Source organism: Anser brachyrhynchus (genome assembly GCF_964034855.1).
Source record: "Anser brachyrhynchus genome assembly, chromosome: W".
Taxonomy (NCBI): domain Eukaryota; kingdom Metazoa; phylum Chordata; class Aves; order Anseriformes; family Anatidae; genus Anser; species Anser brachyrhynchus.
In genome coordinates, this window is record NC_137704.1 from 24,219,269 (window position 1) to 24,246,008 (window position 26,740).

A 26,740-nucleotide genomic window follows, 5' to 3' on the forward strand; every position below is an offset into this window, starting at 1 on the left:
CTCCAGGTGGGACCATTCTCCCCGGCTGCGGTGTAGAGCACATTCTTTACATCTGGTCCTGTTCGGACTGGCCCGAGGGCTACTGCATGAACTATTTCCTGCTTAATTTGTTCAAAGGCTTGTCGTTGCTCAGGGCCCCATTCAAAAGCATTCTTCTTACGGGTTACTTGGTAGAGCGGGTTTACAATCAGACTGTAATTTGGAATGTGCATTCTCCAAAACCCCACGACACCTAGGAAAGTTTGTGTTTCTTTTTTGCTAGTTGGTGGAGACATAGCTGTTATCTTGTTGATCACATCCATTGGGATTTGACGGCGTCCATCTTGCCATTTTATTCCTAAAAACTGGATCTCTCGTGCAGGTCCTTTAACTTTATTCTGTTTTATGGCAAAACCGGCCTTTAGAAGGATTTGGACAATTTTCTTCCCTTTCTCGAAAACTTCTTCTGCAGTGTCACCCCACACAATGATGTCATCGATGTACTGCAGGTGTTCAGGAGCTTCCCCCTGCTCCAGCGCAGACTGGATCAGTCCATGGCAAATGGTAGGGCTGTGTTTCCACCCCTGGGGCAGCCGATTCCAAGTATATTGGACTCCCCTCCAAGTGAAAGCAAACTGTGGCCTGCACTGTGCTGCTAGAGGGATGGAGAAAAATGCATTAGCGATATCAATTGTGGCATACCACTTGGCTGCCTTTGATTCCAGTTCATACTGGAGTTCTAGCATGTCCGGCACTGCAGCACTCAGCGGTGGCGTGACTTCGTTCAGGCCACGATAGTCCACTGTTAGTCTCCACTCACCATTAGACTTTCGCACTGGCCATATGGGACTATTAAAAGGTGAATGAGTCTTGCTGATCACTCCTTGGCTCTCCAGTTGACGAATTAGCTTATGGATGGGACTCAGGGAGTCTCGGTTGGTGCGATATTGCCACCGGTGCACAGTTGTGGTAGCGATCGGCACTTGCTGTTCTTCAACCCTCAGCAATCCTACAGAAGAAGGGTCCTCTGAGAGACCAGGCAAGGTAGACAACTGTTTAATGTCCTCTGTCTCCAAGGCAGCTATGCCAAAAGCCAAGCGGAACCCTTTTGGGTCCTTGAAATATCCTCTTCTAAGATAGTCTATGCCAAGGATGCACGGAGCATCTGGGCCAGTCACAATACGGTGCTTTTGCCACTCATTACCGGTTAGACTCACTTCAGCCTCCAATACAGTTAACTGCTGGGATCCCCCCGTCACACCATAAATACAGATGGGCTCTGGCCCTTTATAGCTTGATGGCATTACAGTACATTGTGCACCGGTGTCTACCAAAGCCTTATACTTCTGCGCGTCTGACGTGCCAGGCCATCGAATCCACACAGTCCAATAAACTCGATTGTCCCTTTCCTCCCCCTGGCTGGAGGCAGGGCCCCTTTAGTCCTGGTCAGAATCTTCGTTTCTGTGTCTAAAGGACTGCCTGCTGGAAGTTGGAGCAGCAAACTTTTCAGAGAATTCCTTTTTCCCGATTGTTTTCCTTTGCAATTCACGTACCCGTGCCTCTAGGGTCGCAGTAGATTTTCCATCCCATTTTCTCATGTCCTCTCCATGGTCACGTAGGTAAAACCACAGGGTGGCGCGGTGTGTGTGCCCACCATATTGTCTTCCTTGCATAGATGAACGTTTACCCCTAATAGCTGAGACACTGGTTTGTACAGGTGGGGAGGAAAATAATCTCTCTTCAAGTTGGTGGATCTTTTCAGAAAGTTTCTCCAAAGCATTCTCTTTTAGCTGGTGGACACTGTTTCGTTCAGGTGGAGGGGAAGATAATCTTTCTTCAAGTTGGTGGATCTTTTCAGAAAGTTTCTCCAAAGCATTCTCTTTTAGCTGGTGGACAGTGGTTCGTTCAGGTGGAGGGGAAGATAAATTCTCTTTAAGTTGGTGGACCTCTTCAGAGAGTTTCTCCACAGCCGAGACACAGGCCTGTAGGGAAGAGGAGAGATTTCCTTCGTACTGCCGGAGTAATTTAGCCACTTCATTCACTGGGGGATTCTCCTCCGCTTTCCAGGCTATTATTGCCAATGAGCTGGCATATGATGATGGTGCACTCCGTACAAACTTCCGCCACATAGGTGGTGTACACTGGACTGCATCTGGATCTGCGGATGTTTGTGCGTCGTCTAGGTCCTTATAAATTACTTCCCGTACGGCCAATTCCCTCAGGTACTGAATTCCCTTCTCCATGGTGGTCCATTTGCCTGGTAGACATACAAGTTCTTCCTTGAAGGGATACCTTTCCTGCACAGCTGACAGGAGACACCTCCAGAGGCTGCGAGATCGTGCTCCATCTCCAATTGCTTTGTCAATGCATGCGTCCCTAGCAAGGGATCCCAGCCGCCTGGCTTCCTTGCCCTCTAATTCCACATAATTGGCTCCAGCGTCCCAGCACCGGAGCAGCCAGGTGACAAGCTGCTCACCTATACAGTGACCAAAATCTTTTCGCACATCTCGTAGCTCACGCTGGTATAGAGTCCGGGTAGTTACTGTTGATTTTTCGACACCCTCATCCTCATCTTCAGTCTCCTGCACCTTTGATGGCTGGTGTAGAGTCCGGGTAGTTACTGTTGATTTTTCGACATCCTCATCCTCATCTTCAGTCTCCTGCACCTTTGATGGCCCAGCCTCGTCTTCACTATGCCCAGACTTAGCAGAAGACTGTTTGCGTTGTAAACGACCTGAGCCTCTATACCATTTCTTCACCTTGTCTACAGGGGCAACTTGCACTGCTACAGCTCGTTTCTCTAAGCCAGACACAGGGTCTGCCACAGGGGTTGGAATACCCTCTGCGGGGTCAACTTGCACTGCTACAGCTCGTTTCTCTGACCCAGACACAGGGTCTGCCACAGGGGTTGGAATACCCTCTGCGGGGTCAACTTGCACTGCTACAGCTCGTTTCTCTGACCCAGCCACAGGAGTGGGAGCAGCTGCAGGAGCTGGAGCTGCTGCAGGGGCTGGAGCTGGAGCGGCTGCAGGAGCTGGAGCGGCTGCAGGAGCTGGAGCTGGAGTGGCTGCAGGAGCTGGAGCTGGAGCGGCTGCAGGAGCTGGAGCGGCTGCAGGAGCTGGAGCTGGAGCGGCTGCAGGGGCTGGAGTGGCCGCGGGAGCTGGAGCTGGAGCTGCTGCAGGGGCTGGAGTGGCTGCGGGAGCTGGAGCTGGAGCGGCTGCAGGAGCTGGAACTGGAGCGGCTGCAGGAGCTGGAGCTGGAGCGGCTGCAGGAGCTGGAGCGGCTGCAGGAGCTGGAGCGGCTGCAGGAGCTGGAACTGGAGCGGCTGCAGGAGCTGCAGCTGGAGTGGCTGCAGGAGCTGGAGCTGGAACGGCTGCAGGAGCTGGAGCGGCTGCAGGAGCTGCAGCTGGAGTGGCTGCAGGAGCTGGAGCTAGTTTGCTAGTAGCATCAATTGCAGCTCGATAGGCACAAGCCCGACCCCAGCACGCTACAGTGATTTGTGTCACTTTGGAACTGCCAGAGTCATGACACCCTTTTTTCAAGCATTCTGCCAGCTTTTTAGGATTTTGCAGTTTTTCAGGGTGAATGTCCAAAACACTGGAGGTGACCACTGCTCTAGAAACCTGCCCATATCCTCCCACACTCCCTGCCACTCGCAACTATCCCGCCTCAAGACAGATCTCCGGATGAGATTCCTAAGTAGTTGTTTAACCCTCAACAAAACCTGAAGCGCATTCAGGAGACATAACAACAAGAGCAGGCTGGCCTGAGTATCCCAAGGATATTCAACATCTCGGAGAACCACCGTAACTAGCTCGGGGGATAAGAGGGTGGTGAAGGAGAAAGGGAGAGTGAACAGGTAGGGAAACATGTCTTCCCCTGTCCCCTTCACAGATTGGCTCCCTAACGAAAACAGGCAATAGGTGTAATTGCTAATAGTTTCCGAGATATGGTTTCCAAAGTATAGAGTTGACGTCAGTGCTGAGTACAAATACCAGGTTAAAGTCGTGACCAGATATTTCATCATTTCATAAGCCATTGTTACACCGCACAGTACCATAACAATCTTAAACCAGGGCCCGGAAAGGATAAACAGTGCAACAGGGAGCACATACAGAAAGTAACGCACCATAAAACTCAATTTGGAAAACAGGTACAGCAGACTGGAGATTAAGGCAATCAACATCGTGACTAGCAACTATTAAGCAGGTCCAATACTTATACCAATTTTAGTTTAACACACTCTGGTCAGATTTGTCGATATCTCAACCCTTCGTGCCCCACGTTGGACGCCAAAAGGACTGTTGTGGTTTAACCCGGCTGGCAGCTAAACACCACACAGCCGTTCGCTCACCCTCCCCCCTCCCTCTCTGGGATGGGGGAGAGAAACGGGAAAGTGAAGCCGGTGAGTTGAGATAAAGACAGTTTATTAAGACAGGAATATAATAATATAAGGAATATAAGGAATATAATAATAACAATAATAATAATAATAGTGATAATGATAATAGTATTAACAATAATAATGTGTAAGAAAACAAGTGATGCACAGTGCAATTGCTCACCACCCGCTGACCGATGCCCAGCCTATTCCCGAGCAGCCGGCCCCCCCACCCCGGCCAGCCACCCCTATATATTGTTTAGCATGACGTCAGATGGTATGGAATACCCCTTTGGCCAGTTTGGGTCAGCTGTCCTGGGTCTGTCCCCTCCCAGCTCCTGCTGCACCCCCAGCCTGCTCGCTGGCAGGACAGAGCGAGAAGCCGAAAACTCCTTGGCCTGGTGTAAACACTGCTCTGCAACAATTAAAACATCAGCATGTTATCAGCGCTCTTCTCATCCTAATCCAAAACATAGCACCCTACCAGCTACTATGAGCTACTTAACTCTGTCCTAACTGGAACCAGGACATACCAACGCATGGGTGTGCTCACAAAGCCCTGTCTGGCAGAGTCATCCTATTAGGATATGCCCCTCTTTCTTGGGGCAGATGTATTTTCTGTTTCAGATTAGCTCTTCTTCTTCTATTAGCTCTGTCAAAGCAGCATATTTGAGGAGAAAGTCTTCAACAGATTATTTTCTGTTATCATGCAACACTGTTGAATAGTGTGTTTGGGCTGCCTGAAAGATAAGTTTACTGGCTCTAAATTAGCTTTTTGACCCTAAATCAGTAGTTTCACAATTGTTCTTAAGTATTAAGCATAACAGAGTTAACTTAGTAGGATCAATGGTTGTGAACTAGAGCTGGGAGCTATAAAAATGTAACAAAAACACTGTTTCAAAGAAAATAAGTTAAGTGTAAGGGGAAAGCAGAAGAACTTGGATAGTGCTAGTCAACTCGATAAGAGTGGGGGTATGGAACAGGGCACGCTGCTGCCTCTGCCTCAGGTGTGGAAGAAGGGCAGATTCTTAAATATTGCCAGAGCTGGAGGTGCAGGGCTTTATATGCATTGTAACTGATTTGTTCTAACTTATCACTCTTGGTAAGAATGTTTTTGTTTCCTCAAGCCTGAACCTGAATTCAGTTGCCTCAATGTGGCTGAGGCTGAATTTTGACTTATTTTTTTTTTTGTTTTGATGGTAAAAGCTAAAGTTTAATGGTAACAAAGTTGTCACTGTTACTGGGTTTTCATGCAAGTGAGCCAATAAAATGCATTTACTGCAATGTGATGTCATTCTTGGTGCTTTTTTTCCTAGTCTGTTAAATACGTAATGTAAGCAAGGTACTCCCTTTTCCATGCTATTCTATACCATTGGTTTGTAGTAATAAAATTATTGAAGATCTTGCTGACAGTCTGTGAAGATGAACAGAAGCTATTTTTTTATGGAAGAGCCAAGTTGAACAGTGGGTTGTGAACTTCTAGCCATATCTAGTGAAAAAATGCATTTGTAACATGGCATTCCACAGAAAACACTTCTGGTTTGAATTGTTGAAGAATACGAAGGTGGAATACATTTTTAAAAATTTTTATTTCTTTAATTTATGGATATAAAAGAATCTAGACTGATAAAGTTTACTTAAAAACTAAGAGCTTTGTAGCCTGCTCCCTTTGAGCATTCCTGTTCCCCTGTGCATTTCCTACATGACTAGCAAGACTTTTTACTACGTATTTAATCTTAAAAATAGGAAATGCAAATAAGCTTTCCAAAGAAGCTACATGGGATTCTCTTTTCTTATCAGAGAGGTATTTCTAAGTAGAACTGGCTGAAAAAAAACACACATTGAGCAATCTTAAATATTTTCAAAACACAGTTGTATAGAGTATTGCAAAAACAAAATGTGTTTAACTTTTGCTCTTAGCAACTGTGTGTGCCATGGACCAGGCAGATGCTTGATGAAGTTCCTGGCAGACTGCAGTTCATGATTGCTGGGGAAATGACAGCTTGTAGGAGGCTGTATTGGGCAGACCCAGAGGAACCAGACAAAGTTCAGCTAGAACCTGTCTTGAATTAGATGAAAAGTTGTCTATGCCAAAATGCTTCAATTGGAACTGGCTGTACTAACATCTGTTTTTTTTTTTTTTTTTTTTTTTTTTTTTTTTTAAACAACATTTGGGTTTGGCTGGAAGACTTTTTGATCCTTTTTATTGCCTGTTAAACATAATTGCATTCCCTTGATAGAAGGACATGTGTTTTATTCCCCTCTCTCCAAAGGATAACAAATACTATTCTTGTTTATCCTGGGAGAGCATTTTGTTCCTAATAGCCAGTCTGACTGTAAAATAGCAGTTTTCTTCCCCACAGATTTATTTATTTTTAATTCAAGCACTAACTTTTCCTTGCAATGTTCATTTTGTGTAACCACGTGTCCTTCATGTCTCCCTGCTCTCGCCCTGTTTACTTCCAAGGCGATATGATAGCATAGATTCCACTGTGAGTGGCCGAACTGACCTAGAGTCCACATCTGAGTCTAGTCAAATGACAAGCTGCCAGTGCTCACTAGAGAGCAGGCACTCTCTGGATCTGTCTGATAGGTGGGTTAACCTCTTTGCAGCCTGTGTGCTTGCCTCCTTGCTCTTGCTGCTGTGAAGTCGTCTTGTGGTATAGTTTGTCTGATTTTTGCTGTTTGCCTTGGCTGTGTTTCAGATCCGTGGTACTCTAGTGCCGGGCTGATCTTGTCATTTTTTTTCCTCTCCTGGGTGTTGGACTTCTTGTCATTGTTTTCTTTCTAATAAAATAAATGTTTTGTAGAGTAGTAGGGGAAACTCTTCTGGGGGAAGGAGCTCAATTAGAAAGAAAAATCATTTCTTTGCCTAAATTAGTCAATTGTTGGTTCAGCATTTACAGTCAATGGCTCTTCATGCATCCACGTAGATTCCATTGCTTTCAGCTTAGACTTGGAAGAGCTTGATCCAGTAACTATGGTGGTCCTGTGAGTCTTTTCAATTTCATTAGTTTTTTAAAGATAGCCATTTCCATTATGAACTTAAAATTTCAAGCAAGAAGTGTAGTAAGTGTTCTAAACCGTGTGCAACAGGACTCATTTAAGGCAATGAGTATCTTTCCAATTAGTGCAAGTTAGCTAATACTGATGGAAATGAAGCACTAAACCAGCAATAGTGAAAATGCAATGACCTATTTCTCTTTCAGTGCTATCCCACCAGCATCCTACATTGGGGTGCCCAGGCAGCTCAGCCTGTGAAGATTAAGACTTGGTGTATTAGCAGTATCTATACAATGCCCATGTGCCCTTTGCCCTTTCCTTTCTCTTGCTCTGCTCTTATGGTGTCAGGGTGTGTGCACCTTCATGCTCCCTAGTTCCCAACAACTAATGATGTGAGACAAAGTTGATGTGCATCTTTTAGATGAGCATTTTGATTTTTTTTTTTTACATCCACTACCTGTTAATTTCTATGTAGGCTGGCAGGAACTCTTGGAAGATTTAGACAAACGTGAAGCTTTCTTGCTACTAGGTTTTGGGTTGGTGATCAACTGATATTTAATCCTTTTGATTCTGGGCTAGGAATTAATACAGAAATCCCAAGGATCATGTATTTGGGTTTCTGGGAAGCTTCAGCTGGTTTAACAGCAAAACTAGCTGCTTAAATCTGTTCTCCCACAATGGACAATGTGGGTTGCTGGATCTGTTTAGATGCATTGAAAATGGGAAAGTACAGATCCTGAAAAGCCTATCAAGGCTGGCAGTGGGCTAGTATCAGTTGCCAATGGGTTGTTTTGCCTTCTGACCCAGTAACATCCCCAAGGATCTTCATTTTGCTTTGGGAGGAGCCCCTTGAGGGGAGAAGATCGCTGTCAGTGCACATGTAGGCAGCAGGCTGGAGGGTAAGTTTCCTTGGTGGAGGACAGAAGAGAATAAGGCTGTCTTCTACTTGTACCAGGTTTTGGGGCTCAGATACCCAAAAAAATGGTCCATCCTTGTTCTGCACAGACTTATGGCCACTTCCCCCCTAGGCCTCATGGCATCACAACTGGAGTAACTACAGCCATGAGCTCAATTATCCCTAGGTGAGGCCAGGGGTCTGGTGCTGCGTCTGCCCGCGCTGCAGGGCATCTGCAGAGGGAGTGCATTAACTGCAGTGAGAGCACTCACAGCAAACAGGAATGGTGGCATAACTGGAGCTCCTCATGTTGATGGTGTGCACAGTTTGTATTTTGTTCTGTATTTTCTTCCTTGGAGTCCAGTGATTGCTGAGTCCCTGCATGCATTCACTGCCCTTTATGCATTCACTGCCCTTTATCCACCCTCTGGAGAAACAAAGTGCCCCATGGGCTTTATGAATACTGCTAATACTGCTAAATTGAAGTCTGCTGCCTAGAGTAACCGAAATGCATGCATGGCATAGTGGAATGGTGTGCGTGGGTGCAGTATCTTAAAGTAGTCCCATTAACGTAATAACTGATTTTTTTAAGCATGCCTAAAAAAAGTAGCAGCAGAGTACTGGTACAGCTAAGGCTGCGTGCCCTCACTTGATCACAAAAAGCTGTTCTCTCTCAAACAGGCATTTCCAAATTCTGTGCAACTGTAACCGGTGGAATATCATAACCCATACTGCTTTTTTTTGACAGTTTGATTGAAATTTAATGGTGGTAGATTGACAGGTTTTCAGTTTTGTAATGTCTGGATGTTTCTCATTTTAATTTTCTTTTATTTAATGCATGTTTTTCATGACTTTTTTTCTGTCCTTTCTAAAGCTTTTTTTTTTTTAAATGTTTTCCCTTTTCCTTTTTTTTTCTGTCTCTTGTCCTTTCCCTACCACCCCTTTTATTTTTCATCTTAGAAAAGGATCTCTAGCTAGAAATGACAGTCAGGATTATTCCATTTAATTCTGAAGATGGAGAAGAACAAGAGAATAACTATGAAGAGCTAGGAAAACTGCTAATAGAGGAATTCTTAGAAAAAAGTCATAAAAGTTGGCAGGAAGCAAACATAAAAAAGATGCAAACTCTCTCAAAAAGGGAAAATTTCAGTCACTGTGAAAGATCAAGATGCTGCCAAAACGTGTGTGTGGAGTCAGGATCTGTAGATGTCCATAGGTACCCTCAGGAGTATGATACAATAGATAGGAGAAGAAAAAAGAAACTGCGATACAGCAATCTTGAAGAGAGTGAACAAATGAGCCTGCAAAGTAATGGAGGTCTGCACTTTCCTAGGGAGAAAAAAAATATTTCAGTGGTGTGGCAACTAGTTCTGAACCTGATGATGATTTCCCAGTATATGATAGGACTGGAAAATATACCAGCAGATCTGAAAATAAGGAAAGATTGCCTGCTTATCCCATCTTGTGTCTGTACAAAAATGGCTTAATGGTTAAAAGAGGTAAGTTGCCCAACAAGCAGGGAGTGAACCATGAGGGCTCACTTCACCTCAGTAATGGTGAAGATATGAAACGCATCGGGCTGCCAGATAATGCTTTTGTGCCCCTGGAAATCCTTGAGGAATTTGACAGCAGTGCTGCTGATGAGTTTCAGTACTCACCCTCTTCAGATGAGGAAATGGAGGAACTGGCAATGCTTTCACAAATGTGGTGTGATTCTGACATCAGCCATTTGAGAGACTTCACTGTTAATTACCCTGCAAATTCAGGGTCCCAGTTAAAGGCTAGCTGTGATAAAAAGCACGGGACTAAAGGGAGCAAGCATGGTCATCCTATGCAAGACTTGACACTTTCTCCTGTTGAAGAACCCAGCGAGGAGTATGTAGACACGATGGATGAACTTCAGTGTCTGGTAGAAACAGTTTCAGAATACTTGGCTGAAAAGGAAGAAGAAATCAGCGAATTTGCTACGCTGCCAGAGACAAGAAAAAATGCTGAGCGCATGTCACTGAAGCAGGATAATGCTGATAATTCAGTAGAAGCCAGAAACTCTGAACAGACCAAACATCTTGCTGCAGAGGAGAGTACCAAGGGCAAATCTGAATGTCTTCCAGACTTGTCAGGTGTGAAGAATACTGTGAATTCTCTGTTCAGATCTTTGACTGAAAAGGTGGGGTCAAGCACAAAGCAGCTCACAGCCTCTGTTGAAAAGCTTGTTTCTTCCACTCCAGAGAAGACAGAAACCAGAATCTCATCAGAAGGTGGAGTCTCAAATGTATTTTCTAGTAAGGCCAAAAGTGAGAGTTCCTCTTCTGGAATGACGGCAGATATTAAAGCTGACACAAAGTTCTCCATTCGCTCTTTGCTACCATCCCAGGTGAGTGGTGATAAAAGAGCCCCAAATGTAAATTAGCAAGCAAGAAACCACTCAGGTGGACAATAAGGCTTCCACGCCGCATCATCTCCAGCAATCACAGGAAACTACTGCCAGCAAACAGCAGAACCAGCATTCAGTTATGAATTCTGTTCTAGGCATGTTTAATCCTTTAAAGATCTTCTCTGAGAAGGAAGTGCCAAAACAACTCGTAAAAGAGGACCACACCAAGGAGGAGAGCCATGCTGTGAAAGCCAATGAGGCAAGCAGAAGTGAGAGATTGTCTGGACAGATGGCAGCCAAGACCAGCAGTATGGTTCCTGAGATACAGCTGAGTGAAACTAAAAGTGAGGCAGGGGTAAACACAAATAGCACTTCTGTGTCTTCAGTCTTTGGCAGGCTCACAAACTCTGTCAGTTCCTTCAGTCTGAAAGCCCATTTTGATGGTCTCTTGGTTCCAAAGCAGCAGGATATGCCACAGAAGCAGTCAGATTTGCATCATGTTACAGATCAGCCAGATGCCACCATAAAAGAGGGCACACACACTGCCAGGGAGCAGCCTTCTGCAAATCACTTAAGGGATCAGCATAATGCAGGTCATGGACTGGGAAAGAAGCAAAATAGAGCTAATGGGGAACTTCATTCAGAGCCTCAAGATCAAGGTACAGCACCTGAAAGCTGTGGACTGACACTCAAAAAGTCTTTCAGTTAGTTGTTACTTCTGCTGAACGAGGACAGAAAGAAAATACGCCTGGGCTTTTTAAAGGCCATAAGTCTGAGGAAGATGTAAGACAAAACAATTCATCAAGTGAAGAACACTCATTTCCTTTTAACAGGAAACTTCCTTTTTTTCAGTGGGTTGGGTTTTTCAGACAAGGAAGAACATACAAAGGAGAAAGGTGGCTTTATTCCTTCATTATTTAAATTTTCCTCTGCAGAAAATCTAGCAACTCTAAGGACCAAACAAGTCATCAGAGTTCTAGTGACATTTCTTTGCTTGAAAACGGAAGCAATAATTAAGAAAATGCCATTTCATTAAAATCTAGCTCTTTTCCAAATTTATCAGATCACAAGGAAGAACTTAAACAAAAAACATGAATAAAGAAAACTTATCTAGTGCCCAAGTAAACAGAAATAAACACCAGGAGAGTGCCTCTCTTACCTTTACAGTTGCAGGAGAGCAGCAGAGAACTAAGAATGCTCAAGAAGAACCTAGAAATTTAAAAGGAGGATGAACAAAAGGACTAAATGCAAACTTAAACGACATCCCTTCAGATAGAGGGCCAGAAGCTGCAAGTGCAGATGATATGCAGAAGAAGCACACACCAATGACTCAAATATTACAAGTGACATAAAAAAATGAAGTAGCCACTGAAGAAGTATATGCACAATGTGAGTTGCCAGAACATAAATTATCCAAACAAACTCCTGTTGACAGGTTACAACAGGCACGAGAGTCATGCTCTCTTTCTAAAACACCCGAGGCATCTAATTTGCAAAACAAACCTAAAGAATCTGAGGGTGATAAATTGGTACTGGATTCTTCAGTTGAAATATTTTCAAGCTGCATGACAAAAATGAAACCACCTAAAATGTTGTCTTGTTTCTTTTCTCAACCGCAAGCTCCTGCACCTCCTACTGCACAGAAGAAAAGCTCCTCTTTCTTTGGTTTCTCATCCCTCCCAAGTGGTCCAGCACCAGCTTTCTCAAATGATCTCTTTGGCATCTTCAAAGGTCAAAAAGAATCTCCAAAAGAGATGCCTCCACAATCCACCCCTAAACCTCAAAGCAGCAAAATGAAAGATGTCATTGGGTCTGTTCCAGCAAAAGACTCTAGGAAGACAGAAGATACTGTTGCAACCAGAGTCTGAAATAAATATGTCAAGTTCTCTAAAGCAGGACATATTGCCTGTTTCAGTAGAAGAGAACACCAAAGAATCTCCTATGAAAACAGAAAATGAAGAAAATAGGAACTTGGAAACCTGTAAAGAAGAACCTCTGAGGATCACTCCAGAAGCAGCGGTCTCTAGTGAAAATCAAGTCCTGGGGGCCCTGCAGTTGGATAGTGATGAACAGCCCTCTGAGATGATAGATGCTAAACCATGCCAGTCTGATTTCAGTAGTGTAGTCAGTACAGAGCAGACTGAGGCCACTGACCAGACTGATGTAAGTTTGTGCCAACTAGATGTGTCTTCACATTTAACAGAGGAACAAGATGCTTCTACAGACAAAGCAGCTGTTGACTCCCTTCAGACTGGCTCTAGTGGTGGGCTTGAACTGGAAACTGAATCCCCAGTTAATGGGACAGACACAGACCTTTCTCAATCAAAGAATGCTACACTTGAATCAGAGCCTGCTGTTCCAGGGGATCAGGCCAACGCTGGCATTGATCAGTCAGGCATGATCAGTAGCGATGGCAGAGAACCCATAGCTCCAGTTGATGAGCTCAGTGTTCACAACCTTCATCTGGATGAAGAAAAAACAAGCGAGGTAGAACCGCAAACTGCTGGACAAGAGAAGCCTCTGTCAATTAATGAGATACCTGCAGAAGGGATTTCTTCTGAATGTGAGTTGAAGAAACAGGGTAAGCCTAATAATGCTCCTACAGATGTAAACAGCAATAAAATGGTCTTTAAAATACCAAGCATGCCCAGTTTGCCAAAATTCAGCTTTATGTCATCTGCTGATAGTGGAAAGCCATTTGGGTCCTTCTTCTCTCAGCAGCCACCTTCTGTTAATAAAGCAGGGGCAGATCAGGGCCTCATGTCCAGCTTTAAGAAACTTTCTTTGACTCTCTCTTTGAAGGAGGCAGCGAAGAAAAGGTGAGTAAGCCAGAGAGTGCCCAAGGAGCAGTATTTGGGAAAAAGCTAGATTTCTCCTTTCCCTGGCAAAAAGATAACAGGGAGACCTCTGCCAAAAGGGAACCACATGTACCACCACAGGCTTTATCAAAACCAGATGACAAGGTGTTAAGAACAGTCAGTTCAGATGAAAACTCAAAATCTGTGGTCTCAGATCAACTGACTGATGCAAATATAGAAGTAAACTTGTCTTCAAAGCAGCCTGACACTGTAGACAATGAACTTTCTGAAGAACCATATGGTGCAAGCACCGTTGATGATGCATCCAACAGAAAGCTGGGAGAGAAGTTTGATAAAGAGCCCGAAGATGAGCAGAATGTGATTTCCAGTGAATTGCAGAAAGATCAGGCAGATGAGTATGCACCAGAGCAGCCTGAACTGAAAGAAACTGAGCTTGATTCTGCTCCTAATGGAGCTGCATTTCATCCTAGCACACAGCCTACAGATCTGAATAGTGTGGAACAACTGAATGAGAAAAGGCTAGTTACAAATGAGGCATAATAAATGGTTTCAACTGATTGACCATTTATAATGCAGTACTGCAGCAGTAGATGTTAGCCTTGGTGTCTGATGTTAGTAGCTCAGTCCCATCCATATTTGTTAAGTGTTTTTAGTATCACTGATAGATGTCACAGGGGATGTGGTAAACCATGATCACTAGTAATGCCCAAGCCCTTATACTATTTTCTTCACATACTCCGCTCTTTTTTCTGTAAGTGTGATTGGATTTCCCATGTTCTTGCACTATGTCCTGCTGAATGAAATGCTTTTAGTGCTAATTTCATTAGCCTTTCAGAAATTTAGTTCTTTGTGTGTTAATTCTGCTGTGTACAATTCACTTTGCTATCTTATTTAGTGATAATTTTGTGTTTGCTAAGAAAAATCAACAGTAGATAAGGTATTGAAAGGAATGAGCATGTTGTTTTCAAACTGTAAAGTAAAAAATTTTAGAGAGAAACTTAACTTACTGCTAATATATTATAGAACTAAATAGGTTCATTTCACATTACTGAAGCTTGTAAAACATTTTCAGAGATACCAGTGAAGGTATTCTAATGCTTGCTCTTCCTAAAATCTCTGCAAAAGTTATTTCATGCAGTTAGGGAAGCTACTAAAGGAAAGTATCAGTATTTCATGAGGCTGTATTCAGACCTGTGCATGTGTCAAGTTAAAATTGCCATTGAAATTTGAACCGCAGATTTCCATCACCCACAGATAATGCATTTAGTAATTTGAAGTGGTTCCATCTCTGATCTGACAGTTGCTGCACTGCACTCCTGTCCTGGTTTCAGTTAGGACAGAGTTAATTTTCCTCCTAGTAGCTGGTAGGGTGCTATGTTTTGGATTAGGATGAGAAGAGCGCTGATAACATGCTGATGTTTTAATTGTTGCAGAGCAGTGTTTACACCAGGCCAAGGACTTTTCGGCTTCTCGCTCTGTCCTGCCAGCGAGCAGGCTGGGGGTGCAGCAGGAGCTGGGAGGGGACAGACCCAGGACAGCTGACCCAAACTGGCCAAAGGGGTATTCCATACCATCTGACGTCATGCTAAACAATATATAGGGGTGGCTGGCTGGGGTGGGGGGGCCGGCTGCTCGGGAATAGGCTGGGCATCGGTCAGCGGGTGGTGAGCAATTGCATTGTGCATCACTTGTTTTCTTACACATTATTATTATTAATACTATTATCATTATCACTATTATTATTATTATTGTTATTATTATATTCCTGTCTTAATAAACTGTCTTTATCTCAACTCACCGGCTTCACTTTCCCGTTTCTCTCCCCCATCCCAGAGAGGGAGGGGGGAGGGTGAGCGAACGGCTGTGTGGTGTTTAGATGCCAGCCGGGTTAAACCACAACAGTCCTTTTGGCGCCCAACGTGGGGCACGAAGGGTTGAGATATCGACAAATCTGACCAGAGTGTGTTAAACTAAAATTGGTATAAGTATTGGACCTGCTTAATAGTTGCTAGTCACGATGTTGATTGCCTTAATCTCCAGTCTGCTGTACCTGTTTTCCAAATTGAGTTTTATGGTGCGTTACTTTCTGTATGTGCTCCCTGTTGCACTGTTTATCCTTTCCGGGCCCTGGTTTAAGATTGTTATGGTACTGTGCGGTGTAACAATGGCTTATGAAATGATGAAATATCTGGTCACGACTTTAACCTGGTATTTGTACTCAGCACTGACGTCGACTCTATACTTTGGAAACCATATCTCGGAAACTATTAGCAATTACACCTATTGCCTGTTTTCGTTAGGGAGCCAATCTGTGAAGGGGACAGGGGAAGACATGTTTCCCTACCTGTTCACTCTCCCTTTCTCCTTCACCACCACCCTCTTATCCCCCGAGCTAGTTACGGTGGTTCTCCGAGATGTTGAATATCCTTGGGATACTCAGGCCAGCCTGCTCTTGTTGTTATGTCTCCTGAATGCGCTTCAGATTTTGTGGAGGGTTAAACAACTACTTAGGAATCTCATCCGGAGATCTGTCTTGAGGCGGGATAGTTGCGAGTGGCAGGGAGTGTGGGAGGATATGGGCAGGTTTCTAGAGCAGTGGTCACCTCCAGTGTTTTGGACATTCACCCTGAAAAACTGCAAAATCCTAAAAAGCTGGCAGAATGCTTGAAAAAAGGGTGTCATGACTCTGGCAGTTCCAAAGTGACACAAATCACTGTAGCGTGCTGGGGTCGGGCTTGTGCCTATCGAGCTGCAATTGATGCTACTAGCAAACTAGCTCCAGCTCCTGCAGCCACTCCAGCTGCAGCTCCTGCAGCCGCTCCAGCTCCTGCAGCCGTTCCAGCTCCAGCTCCTGCAGCCACTCCAGCTGCAGCTCCTGCAGCCGCTCCAGTTCCAGCTCCTGCAGCCGCTCCAGCTCCTGCAGCCGCTCCAGCTCCTGCAGCCGCTCCAGCTCCAGCTCCTGCAGCCGCTCCAGTTCCAGCTCCTGCAGCCGCTCCAGCTCCTGCAGCCGCTCCAGCTCCTGCAGCCGCTCCAGCTCCAGCTCCTGCAGCCGCTCCAGCTCCAGCTCCTGCAGCCGCTCCAGCTCCAGCTCCTGCAGCCGCTCCAGTTCCAGCTCCTGCAGCCGCTCCAGCTCCAGCTCCCGCAGCCACTCCAGCCCCTGCAGCAGCTCCAGCTCCAGCTCCCGCGGCCACTCCAGCCCCTGCAGCCGCTCCAGCTCCAGCTCCTGCAGCCGCTCCAGCTCCTGCAGCCGCTCCAGCTCCAGCTCCTGCAGCCACTCCAGCTCCAGCTCCTGCAGCCGCTCCAGCTCCTGCAGCCGTTCCAGCTCCAGCTCCTGCAGCCACTCCAGCTGCAGCTCCTGCAGCCGCTCCAGTTCCAGCTCCTGCAGCCGCTCCAGCCCCTGCAGCAGCTCCAGCTCCTGCAGCTGCTCCCACTCCTGTGTCTGGGTCAGAGAAACGAGCTGTAGCAGTGCAAGTTGACCCCGCAGAGGGTATTCCAACCCCTGTGGCAGACCCTGTGTCTGGGTCAGAGAAACGAGCTGTAGCAGTGCAAGTTGACCCCGCAGAGGGTATTCCAACCCCTGTGGCAGACCCTGTGTCTGGATTAGAGAAACGAGCTGTAGCAGTGCAAGTTGCCCCTGTAGACAAGGTGAAGAAATGGTATAGAGGCTCAGGTCGTTTACAACGCAAACAGTCTTCTGCTAAGTCTGGGCATAGTGAAGACGAGGCTGGGCCATCAAAGGTGCAGGAGACTGAAGATGAGGATGAGGATGTCGAAAAATCAACAGTAACTACCCGGACTCTACACCAGCCATCAAAGGTGCAGGAGACTGAAGATGAGGATGAGGGTGTCGAAAAATCAACAGTAACTACCCGGACTCTATACCAGCGTGAGCTACGAGATGTGCGAAAAGATTTTGGTCACTGTATAGGTGAGCAGCTTGTCACCTGGCTGCTCCGGTGCTGGGACGCTGGAGCCAATTATGTGGAATTAGAGGGCAAGGAAGCCAGGCGGCTGGGATCCCTTGCTAGGGACGCATGCATTGACAAAGCAATTGGAGATGGAGCACGATCTCGCAGCCTCTGGAGGTGTCTCCTGTCAGCTGTGCAGGAAAGGTATCCCTTCAAGGAAGAACTTGTATGTCTACCAGGCAAATGGACCACCATGGAGAAGGGAATTCAGTACCTGAGGGAATTGGCCGTACGGGAAGTAATTTATAAGGACCTAGACGACGCACAAACATCCGCAGATCCAGATGCAGTCCAGTGTACACCACCTATGTGGCGGAAGTTTGTACGGAGTGCACCATCATCATATGCCAGCTCATTGGCAATAATAGCCTGGAAAGCGGAGGAGAATCCCCCAGTGAATGAAGTGGCTAAATTACTCCGGCAGTACGAAGGAAATCTCTCCTCTTCCCTACAGGCCTGTGTCTCGGCTGTGGAGAAACTCTCTGAAGAGGTCCACCAACTTAAAGAGAATTTATCTTCCCCTCCACCTGAACGAACCACTGTCCACCAGCTAAAAGAGAATGCTTTGGAGAAACTTTCTGAAAAGATCCACCAACTTGAAGAAAGATTATCTTCCCCTCCACCTGAACGAAACAGTGTCCACCAGCTAAAAGAGAATGCTTTGGAGAAACTTTCTGAAAAGATCCACCAACTTGAAGAGAGATTATTTTCCTCCCCACCTGTACAAACCAGTGTCTCAGCTATTAGGGGTAAACGTTCATCTATGCAAGGAAGACAATATGGTGGGCACACACACCGCGCCACCCTGTGGTTTTACCTACGTGACCATGGAGAGGACATGAGAAAATGGGATGGAAAATCTACTGCGACCCTAGAGGCACGGGTACGTGAATTGCAAAGGAAAACAATCGGGAAAAAGGAATTCTCTGAAAAGTTTGCTGCTCCAACTTCCAGCAGGCAGTCCTTTAGACACAGAAACGAAGATTCTGACCAGGACTAAAGGGGCCCTGCCTCCAGCCAGGGGGAGGAAAGGGACAATCGAGTTTATTGGACTGTGTGGATTCGATGGCCTGGCACGTCAGACGCGCAGAAGTATAAGGCTTTGGTAGACACCGGTGCACAATGTACTGTAATGCCATCAAGCTATAAAGGGCCAGAGCCCATCTGTATTTATGGTGTGACGGGGGGATCCCAGCAGTTAACTGTATTGGAGGCTGAAGTGAGTCTAACCGGTAATGAGTGGCAAAAGCACCGTATTGTGACTGGCCCAGATGCTCCGTGCATCCTTGGCATAGACTATCTTAGAAGAGGATATTTCAAGGACCCAAAAGGGTTCCGCTGGGCTTTTGGCATAGCTGCCTTGGAGACAGAGGACATTAAACAGTTGTCTACCTTGCCTGGTCTCTCAGAGGACCCTTCTTCTGTAGGATTGCTGAGGGTTGAAGAACAGCAAGTGCCGATCGCTACCACAACTGTGCACCGGTGGCAATATCGCACCAACCGAGACTCCCTGAGTCCCATCCATAAGCTAATTCGTCAACTGGAGAGCCAAGGAGTGATCAGCAAGACTCATTCACCTTTTAATAGTCCCATATGGCCAGTGCGAAAGTCTAATGGTGAGTGGAGACTAACAGTGGACTATCGTGGCCTGAACGAAGTCACGCCACCGCTGAGTGCTGCAGTGCCGGACATGCTAGAACTCCAGTATGAACTGGAATCAAAGGCAGCCAAGTGGTATGCCACAATTGATATCGCTAATGCATTTTTCTCCATCCCTCTAGCAGCACAGTGCAGGCCACAGTTTGCTTTCACTTGGAGGGGAGTCCAATATACTTGGAATCGGCTGCCCCAGGGGTGGAAACACAGCCCTACCATTTGCCATGGACTGATCCAGTCTGCGCTGGAGCAGGGGGAAGCTCCTGAACACCTGCAGTACATCGATGACATCATTGTGTGGGGTGACACTGCAGAAGAAGTTTTCGAGAAAGGGAAGAAAATTGTCCAAATCCTTCTAAAGGCCGGTTTTGCCATAAAACAGAATAAAGTTAAAGGACCTGCACGAGAGATCCAGTTTTTAGGAATAAAATGGCAAGATGGACGCCGTCAAATCCCAATGGATGTGATCAACAAGATAACAGCTATGTCTCCACCAACTAGCAAAAAAGAAACACAAACTTTCCTAGGTGTCGTGGGGTTTTGGAGAATGCACATTCCAAATTACAGTCTGATTGTAAACCCGCTCTACCAAGTAACCCGTAAGAAGAATGCTTTTGAATGGGGCCCTGAGCAACGACAAGCCTTTGAACAAATTAAGCAGGAAATAGTTCATGCAGTAGCCCTCGGGCCAGTCCGAACAGGACCAGATGTAAAGAATGTGCTCTACACCGCAGCCGGGGAGAATGGTCCCACCTGGAGCCTCTGGCAGAAAGAACCTGGGGAAACTCGAGGTCGACCCCTGGGGTTTTGGAGTCGGGGATACAGAGGATCTGAAGCCCGCTATACTCCAACTGAAAAGGAGATATTGGCAGCATATGAAGGAGTTCGATCTGCTTCGGAAGTGGTCGGTACTGAAGCGCAGCTCCTCCTGGCACCCCGACTGCCGGTACTAGGCTGGATGTTCAAAGGAAGGGTCCCCTCTACACATCATGCAACTGATGCTACATGGAGCAAGTGGGTTGCACTGATTACTCAGCGAGCTCGAATAGGAAATCCCAGTCGCCCAGGAATCTTGGAGGTGATTATGGACTGGCCAGAAGGCAAATACTTTGGGATATCATCAGAGGAGGAGGTGGTTCGTGCTGAAGAAGCCCCACTGTACAACAAGCTACTGGAAAATGAGAAGAAATATGCCTTGTTCACTGATGGGTCCTGTCGTATTGTGGGAAAGCATCGGAGATGGAAAGCTGCTGTATGGAGTCCTACACGACGAGTTGCAGAAGCTGCTGAGGGAGAAGGTGAATCGAGTCAGTTTGCAGAAGTGAAAGCCATTCAGCTGGCTTTAGATATTGCTGAACGAGAAAAGTGGCCAGTTCTCCATCTCTATACTGATTCATGGATGGTAGCAAATGCCCTGTGGGGGTGGTTACAGCAATGGAAGCAGAACAACTGGCAGTGCAGGGGCAAACCCATCTGTGCTGCGGCATTGTGGCAAGATATTGCTGCCCGGGTAGAGAACCTGGTTGTAAAGGTACGCCATGTAGATGCTCATGTGCCCAAGAATCGGGCTACTGAAGAACATCAAAACAACCAGCAGATGGATCAGGCTGCTAAGATTGAAGTGGCTCAGGTGGACCTGGACTGGCAACATAAAGGTGAATTATTTATAGCCCGATGGGCCCATGACACCTCAGGCCATCAAGGTAGAGATGCAACCTACAGATGGGCTCGTGATCGAGGGGTGGACCTGACCATGGACACTATAGCACAGGTTATTCATGACTGTGAAACATGTGCTGCAATCAAGCAAGCCAAACGGTCAAAACCTCTTTGGTATGGAGGACGATGGCTGAAATATAAATATGGAGAGGCCTGGCAGATTGATTACATCACACTCCCTCAAACCCGCAACGGCAAGCGCCACGTACTTACAATGGTGGAAGCAACCACCGGATGGCTGGAAACATATCCTGTGCCCCATGCCACCGCCCGGAACACTATCCTGGGCCTTGAAAAGCAAGTCTTATGGCGACATGGCACCCCAGAGAGAATTGAGTCAGACAACGGGACTCATTTCCGAAACAACCTTATAGACACTTGGGCCAAAGTAACATGGTATTGAGTGGGTGTATCACATCCCCTATCATGCACCAGCCTCTGGAAAAGTTGAACGATACAATGGACTGTTAAAGACTACACTGAAAGCAATGGGTGCTGGGACATTCAAAAATTGGAATACACATTTGGCAAAGGCCACCTGGTTAGTCAATACCAGGGGATCTGCCAACCGAGCTGGACCTGCCCAATCAAACCTGTTACGCACTGTAGAAGGGGATAAAGTTCCTGTAGTGCACGTAAGAAACATGCTGGGTAAAACAGTCTGGGCTACTCCTGCCTCAGGAAAAGGCAAACCCATTCGTGGAATTGCTTTTGCTCAGGGACCTGGATGCACTTGGTGGGTAATGCAAAAGAATGGGGAGGTCCGGTGTGTACCTCAAGGGGATTTGATACTGGGTGAGAATAGCCCATGAGTTGAATTGTAGTATGTTAATTATTATATAATAATGTATGTCATCACTACCATGATTGCTATATATCATAGATGAAAATGGTGATTAATTAGAATGTATTGGACAGAGTGTAACCTGAGCATGACATAAATGGTATGGAATAAGGGGTGGATATCTGTCCTGGTTCCAGTTAGGACAGAGTTAAGTAGCTCATAGTAGCTGGTAGGGTGCTATGTTTTGGATTAGGATGAGAAGAGCGCTGATAACATGCTGATGTTTTAATTGTTGCAGAGCAGTGTTTACACCAGGCCAAGGACTTTTCGGCTTCTCGCTCTGTCCTGCCAGCGAGCAGGCTGGGGGTGCAGCAGGAGCTGGGAGGGGACAGACCCAGGACAGCTGACCCAAACTGGCCAAAGGGGTATTCCATACCATCTGACGTCATGCTAAACAATATATAGGGGTGGCTGGCCGGGGTGGGGGGGCCGGCTGCTCGGGAATAGGCTGGGCATCGGTCAGCGGGTGGTGAGCAATTGCATTGTGCATCACTTGTTTTCTTACACATTATTATTGTTAATACTATTATCATTATCACTATTATTATTATTATTGTTATTATTATATTCCTTATATTCCTTATATTATTATATTCCTGTCTTAATAAACTGTCTTTATCTCAACTCACCGGCTTCACTTTCCCATTTCTCTCCCCCATCCCAGAGAGGGAGGGGGGAGGGTGAGCGAACGGCTGTGTGGTGTTTAGCTGCCAGCCGGGTTAAACCACAACAACATGAAAGTTTTAATTAGGTAGCATAGTGGGTTTTTTTCTTTGCTCTTTACAGAGGCAATTTAAATTGGGAAAATGATCCACTGCAAAATCTCGAGGGTTGGAGTAGAAGTGACGTGCAGAATTTTCATGCTGTCAGCTCAGCCTGTTTGTGCATATGCTGAGTGTGGCATATTTAACTGCAGGTTAGCTTGGGAGCCAGTAAGCTTTGAGGTTTAGTGTGTGTTTTTTTTAGTGTTTAGTAGCAAAATATTAAGATTAAAATATTAAAATAGCAAAAAGGTTTTACACTCAAAATCTGTCATCCAGTCTTCCTGCCACTTTGCATCACTTTGTACAGTTCTTGTGGGATAGCTGGTACTGAGCCAAGCAAAACTTGATTTCAACTTTGGTTTGAATCAAGAAAGGATGAAGACTGTGGATGGACTGAAAGGAAAAGTGCAGGGATAAAACCCTTAATAATTGTCAGAATCCTGTGTTCAGGCGGGTAATCCCATCACATAGCACACCATTGTGAGGATCTCATCTTAGATGTTGCAAACCTGGTACTATAAGGGAATGGCCACAGAATTGCTCTTCATTCTCTTTAAATTTCTTGGGCAGAAGGAAGAGTGAGGAACAGTTCTTTCTGCGAAGAAGGGTCTGATCTAGGGAGGTGGCCAAAACCAAGGTGATGACTGTACATTTTAAATAGTACATCCTCTTTTTGCCTGCTTTGATGTGGATGCTTTTTTTTTTTTTAATAAAAAAAGAATCTGCTTAAGTTACCTTGTCTATTTCTATCTGAACAACTGTAATCTTTTTTCCCCTCTTGGTAGCTGCTTCGTGACAGAATAAAAACTGGATGTGAGTTGTGCATTGGGAAGTGATTAATGTGTGCTTGTGCAGCTTTTAGCACTATGAAAAACACAGGTGCAGTTGCTGATGATGTTTGCTAGAAGCAGATTTGAAAAAGCAAGAAAATGAAATTGTGCTTCTGCACAGAAAACCTGTTGTAAAACTGTGGTCCAGAAAGCAATTCTGGAAGCAAAGACTACATCTGTTTCTGCGGGACAAAATGAAGAGGCTTCTTCAGGGCCAGGTAGATGAGAATCTGAACCATGCTCCTCACTGCCAGCTCTCCCCAGTAGAGATCGAAACGGACATGTTTGTTTGTGGAATAAAGAGGAGCTCCACCAGCACTGAATTTTCCACTGCAGGAGGGGACTTTCATCAGGATGGAGAGCATGATTCCAAGGGCATGAGTGAAGTGTGCGTTGGTGAGGTGGAACTGAACTGGGATGGCTATGTAAAAATACCATGCTCAGTTCAACAAAACAAGAAGGACTTGGAAGGAAATTCTTCTGATGGTACGATGCAGACCTCTTCTGAAAGAAAGGGTAGAGTATCTGAGGGGCAGGACCTTTCTTCCCTCAGCATAACAATAAACAGGAGAGAGATAGCTGAAAGGCAAGGGTGCTTTCCCCAGGAAAAGCCTGCTGCATACAAGAGTCCTAGACGGCAATCGAGAGATCGTTCAGCTGATGTGGTTGATTACATTGTTAAAGAGCTTCAGGGAATAAGTCACATCCAGACAGAGATTGCAGAGCTCCGGCAGCACCTCACCTTGATAAAAGGATCTGTGGATGAAGTCTCTAGCTGTGTGGATATGGTCTTGAGTGAGATAGAAGGCCTGCAAGGTGGTTCCACTGCCAAAACCTCGGGTACACATGCTCAGGAACCAAATAGGGAGGTACACAAGGAAGAACCAGTATTATATTTTTATGGCATTCCAGAAAAAGATGGTGAAAACACAGTAGAGCTTATCTGCAGCTTCTTGTCTGAATATCACTGTTTCAACGGTATCCAATGCAGTAAGTATATAAAAGATGCTTATAGGTCAGATATTGATACAGGCAAGCCTTTAACACCAAGACCGGCAGTTGTGAAATTCATCAATTGTGAACAGAGACTTTATTTTACAGAAATCTATTCTTCTGCAAAGCTCAGGGGTCAGGATTGCTACCAGCGACAAGCAAAAGTGGCAAAATTGCCAGAGGGGCCACAAAGTGGAGTCTGTCTCTTCTCAGTCTGGCTTGAAGAAAAATCATTGCAACTCGTTGAATCTTGATGCATCTCAGAGAACTGATGGAGCTGGGCACCTTCGAACTGACTCATGCCAGGTTAAGTATAAAAGCATGAGCAGAAAAACACAGAGCACAGAGGAGAGATTTGTGCAGAAGTCAACCTTGACTAAGAAAAGCAACTTGGTACCTGAAACTGGGAAGAAAGCACAAACAGTAAGTTGCAGTGAGCAGCCTTCACGTGAGAGTGACTTTCACAAGGTCCTTTGTGAACCTTCACAAATCCACAGGTGACTGGTTTGGCCAAACCAAGTGATGGAAATGATTGCCATTCAGCAGAGTCTTTGGGTCGTGCAAGCCGGATGAGTGCTTCAGGCACTGAAAGTGAACACAGGCATGATACTGAGAGAGGCATTGAGAATGGTTCTTCCCTTCTAGATAAAGATGAGCGGATAACTGCAGAAGGAATTGAAAGAGACTGTGATACCCTGTGCAAATTTACCAATGTGGAGAAAGTTGATACTCAAAGGGAAGATGTTTCAAGTGGGGTGACAACCATTAGCTATGATCACACAACAGATGAAATGGCTGATAGTAGTGACAGCTTGAAAGATATGATCCAAATGGACCTGAATGATCAAGATCCAACTGATAAGGTCTTTAGGGATGTCCTGGAAAATTCCCAGTATTTCCTTGACCATTCCTGGGATAACATTGATCTTGTAGACATGAAGTTTTACACTAATAAGCTTGGGAAAGCCATTCATCACTTCAGGTCTGCTCTGCAAGTGGTGTTTCACAAACTGGAGACAAGTGATTCTGAAATGCTTTGGGAAAATGACAGTGGCTTACAGATGGATGGCAATACATTCATGCTGACCAGTTCAGGTATGTGTGGCAGCCCTGACAACTTTGCAGAAACTCCTCCTAGTCAGTCCTCTGAGAGCCAGGTGAACACAACTGCAAATAGTGAAGTGTCTGCTCAAATGCAGTTCATTCCTTCCAGTCTTTCCTCAGTTCCGTGTGAGCCTCCTGTTTCATGTTTGATGCTATCATTGGACTGTGAAATTCCTGCTGGACAGCGCTTACCTCCTGATGAGATTGTAGATGTGAACTCTCTGCCTGAGCAAGGAAAGGAGTGCAGACCCATGAGCCTTGAAAAGGTGTGCGCTGAGACCATCTACCTGAACAAATGCATCAACAATTTCAAAAATGTGCTAAGGGAAAAGAGACAAATGCATAGGAGACTCTTAAAAGAATTAGCACAGGAAGGAAACTGGATTTCTGCTGAGGAGACAAATTCAGGTAAACTAAAAAAAATGTTTTTAAAGAGATGTCAAAATCTGGTATTTTGTGCAGCCAGTAGCCAACATCTCACTCTGTAGGTGAACAGTTTATTAGAACTATCTTAGAAGTTAGGAGATAATTATGAGAGCAATTGCATGCACTGTACAATAGTACTGACAAAACCCTAAAATTTGTTGTACAACACACTGGAGTGCAAATTAGGAAGTTTCACTTTTTTTGAGAGAGAGAGGGGGAGGGAGGGAGATTTGCAGTGCATCTTCAAAATAGTGGGTGTTAGGGGTTTTCATCATAATTCGTGACTTGGGTCCTTGTTAAATATAATAGTTAAGATGTGATAACTAAGTATGCATTTGAGCTGTAAGTAGCTGGATTTGCAGTTTTAGGAGTTGAGTGGTTCCAGACTTCAAGTGGCTCCATCATGAAGTGGGAGTTCTCGGTGTTTAATTGCTGCTAGATGTTATCCTAGTGGAGACCTTAAAAATAAAAAATAATTATAAAAAGTTGAGATGTGTTTTCATATTGTTTCTGTAACTTGTCCATGACATGAGTAATATTCCATTTCTGTGGAGCTACATTCCTTATTACCAGTACAGATAAAGAAGTGTTTGACCACAACAGATGAGAGCTGATGCAGCGGTGGAGCAGTGCTGATTAACCCCTTCCTGAGGACGTGGAAGATGGAAATGACCGACGTGCTTTGAGGGGCAGTGTTTTGATAGGCCTTGATTTGGTAAAACCAAATCTAACGTTGAAATGTAGGTCCATCTGCCTTCTCCCTCTCCAGGCAGTAAGATGACTTTCTCAGTGGCATCTCTGTTCAAATCACTACACAGTTAAGGGAAGAGGCTTGATGGTTTCAAGAGTGGTAGATAGATGCTGGAACTAGAGCTTGCAATCTTCATTTCCTTATTTCAAGCCTCAAATATTTGCATCAAATGTTTTGTTCACTTTTCTCATTGCAATTATGAAAGTTAGTCAGAATAATCAGTGCTCTTTTTCC

At 45.4% G+C, this 26,740-nt stretch overlaps 2 protein-coding genes, 1 long non-coding RNA gene and 1 pseudogene across 4 annotated transcripts in view; 2 read left to right on the forward strand and 2 right to left on the reverse strand.

Moving 5' to 3' along the window:
• The window catches only part of LOC308184893, a 470,974-nt gene that overhangs the window by 67,466 nt on the left and 376,768 nt on the right, over positions 1 to 26,740 (reverse strand). The window lies entirely within an intron of this gene.
• Positions 1 to 26,740, reverse strand: part of LOC308184773 (uncharacterized protein) — a 242,858-nt gene that overhangs the window by 26,644 nt on the left and 189,474 nt on the right. The window lies entirely within an intron of this gene.
• On the forward strand, positions 20,677 to 24,726 carry LOC308184761 (uncharacterized protein; the record flags this gene model as incomplete). The annotated part of the gene is given in 3 exon segments (XM_080572264.1): positions 20,677 to 22,554; positions 23,188 to 24,313; positions 24,315 to 24,726. Coding segments are annotated over 2 exon segments (1,299 nt in total). The 5' UTR covers positions 20,677 to 22,554; positions 23,188 to 23,426.
• LOC308184729 (protein unc-13 homolog B-like) overlaps positions 24,795 to 26,740 on the forward strand; it is a 67,100-nt pseudogene continuing 65,154 nt past the window's right edge. The window contains exon 1 of the transcript XR_013956144.1: positions 24,795 to 25,737. The product of XR_013956144.1 is annotated as a protein unc-13 homolog B-like (transcript). The remainder of the gene's footprint in view (positions 25,738 to 26,740) is intronic.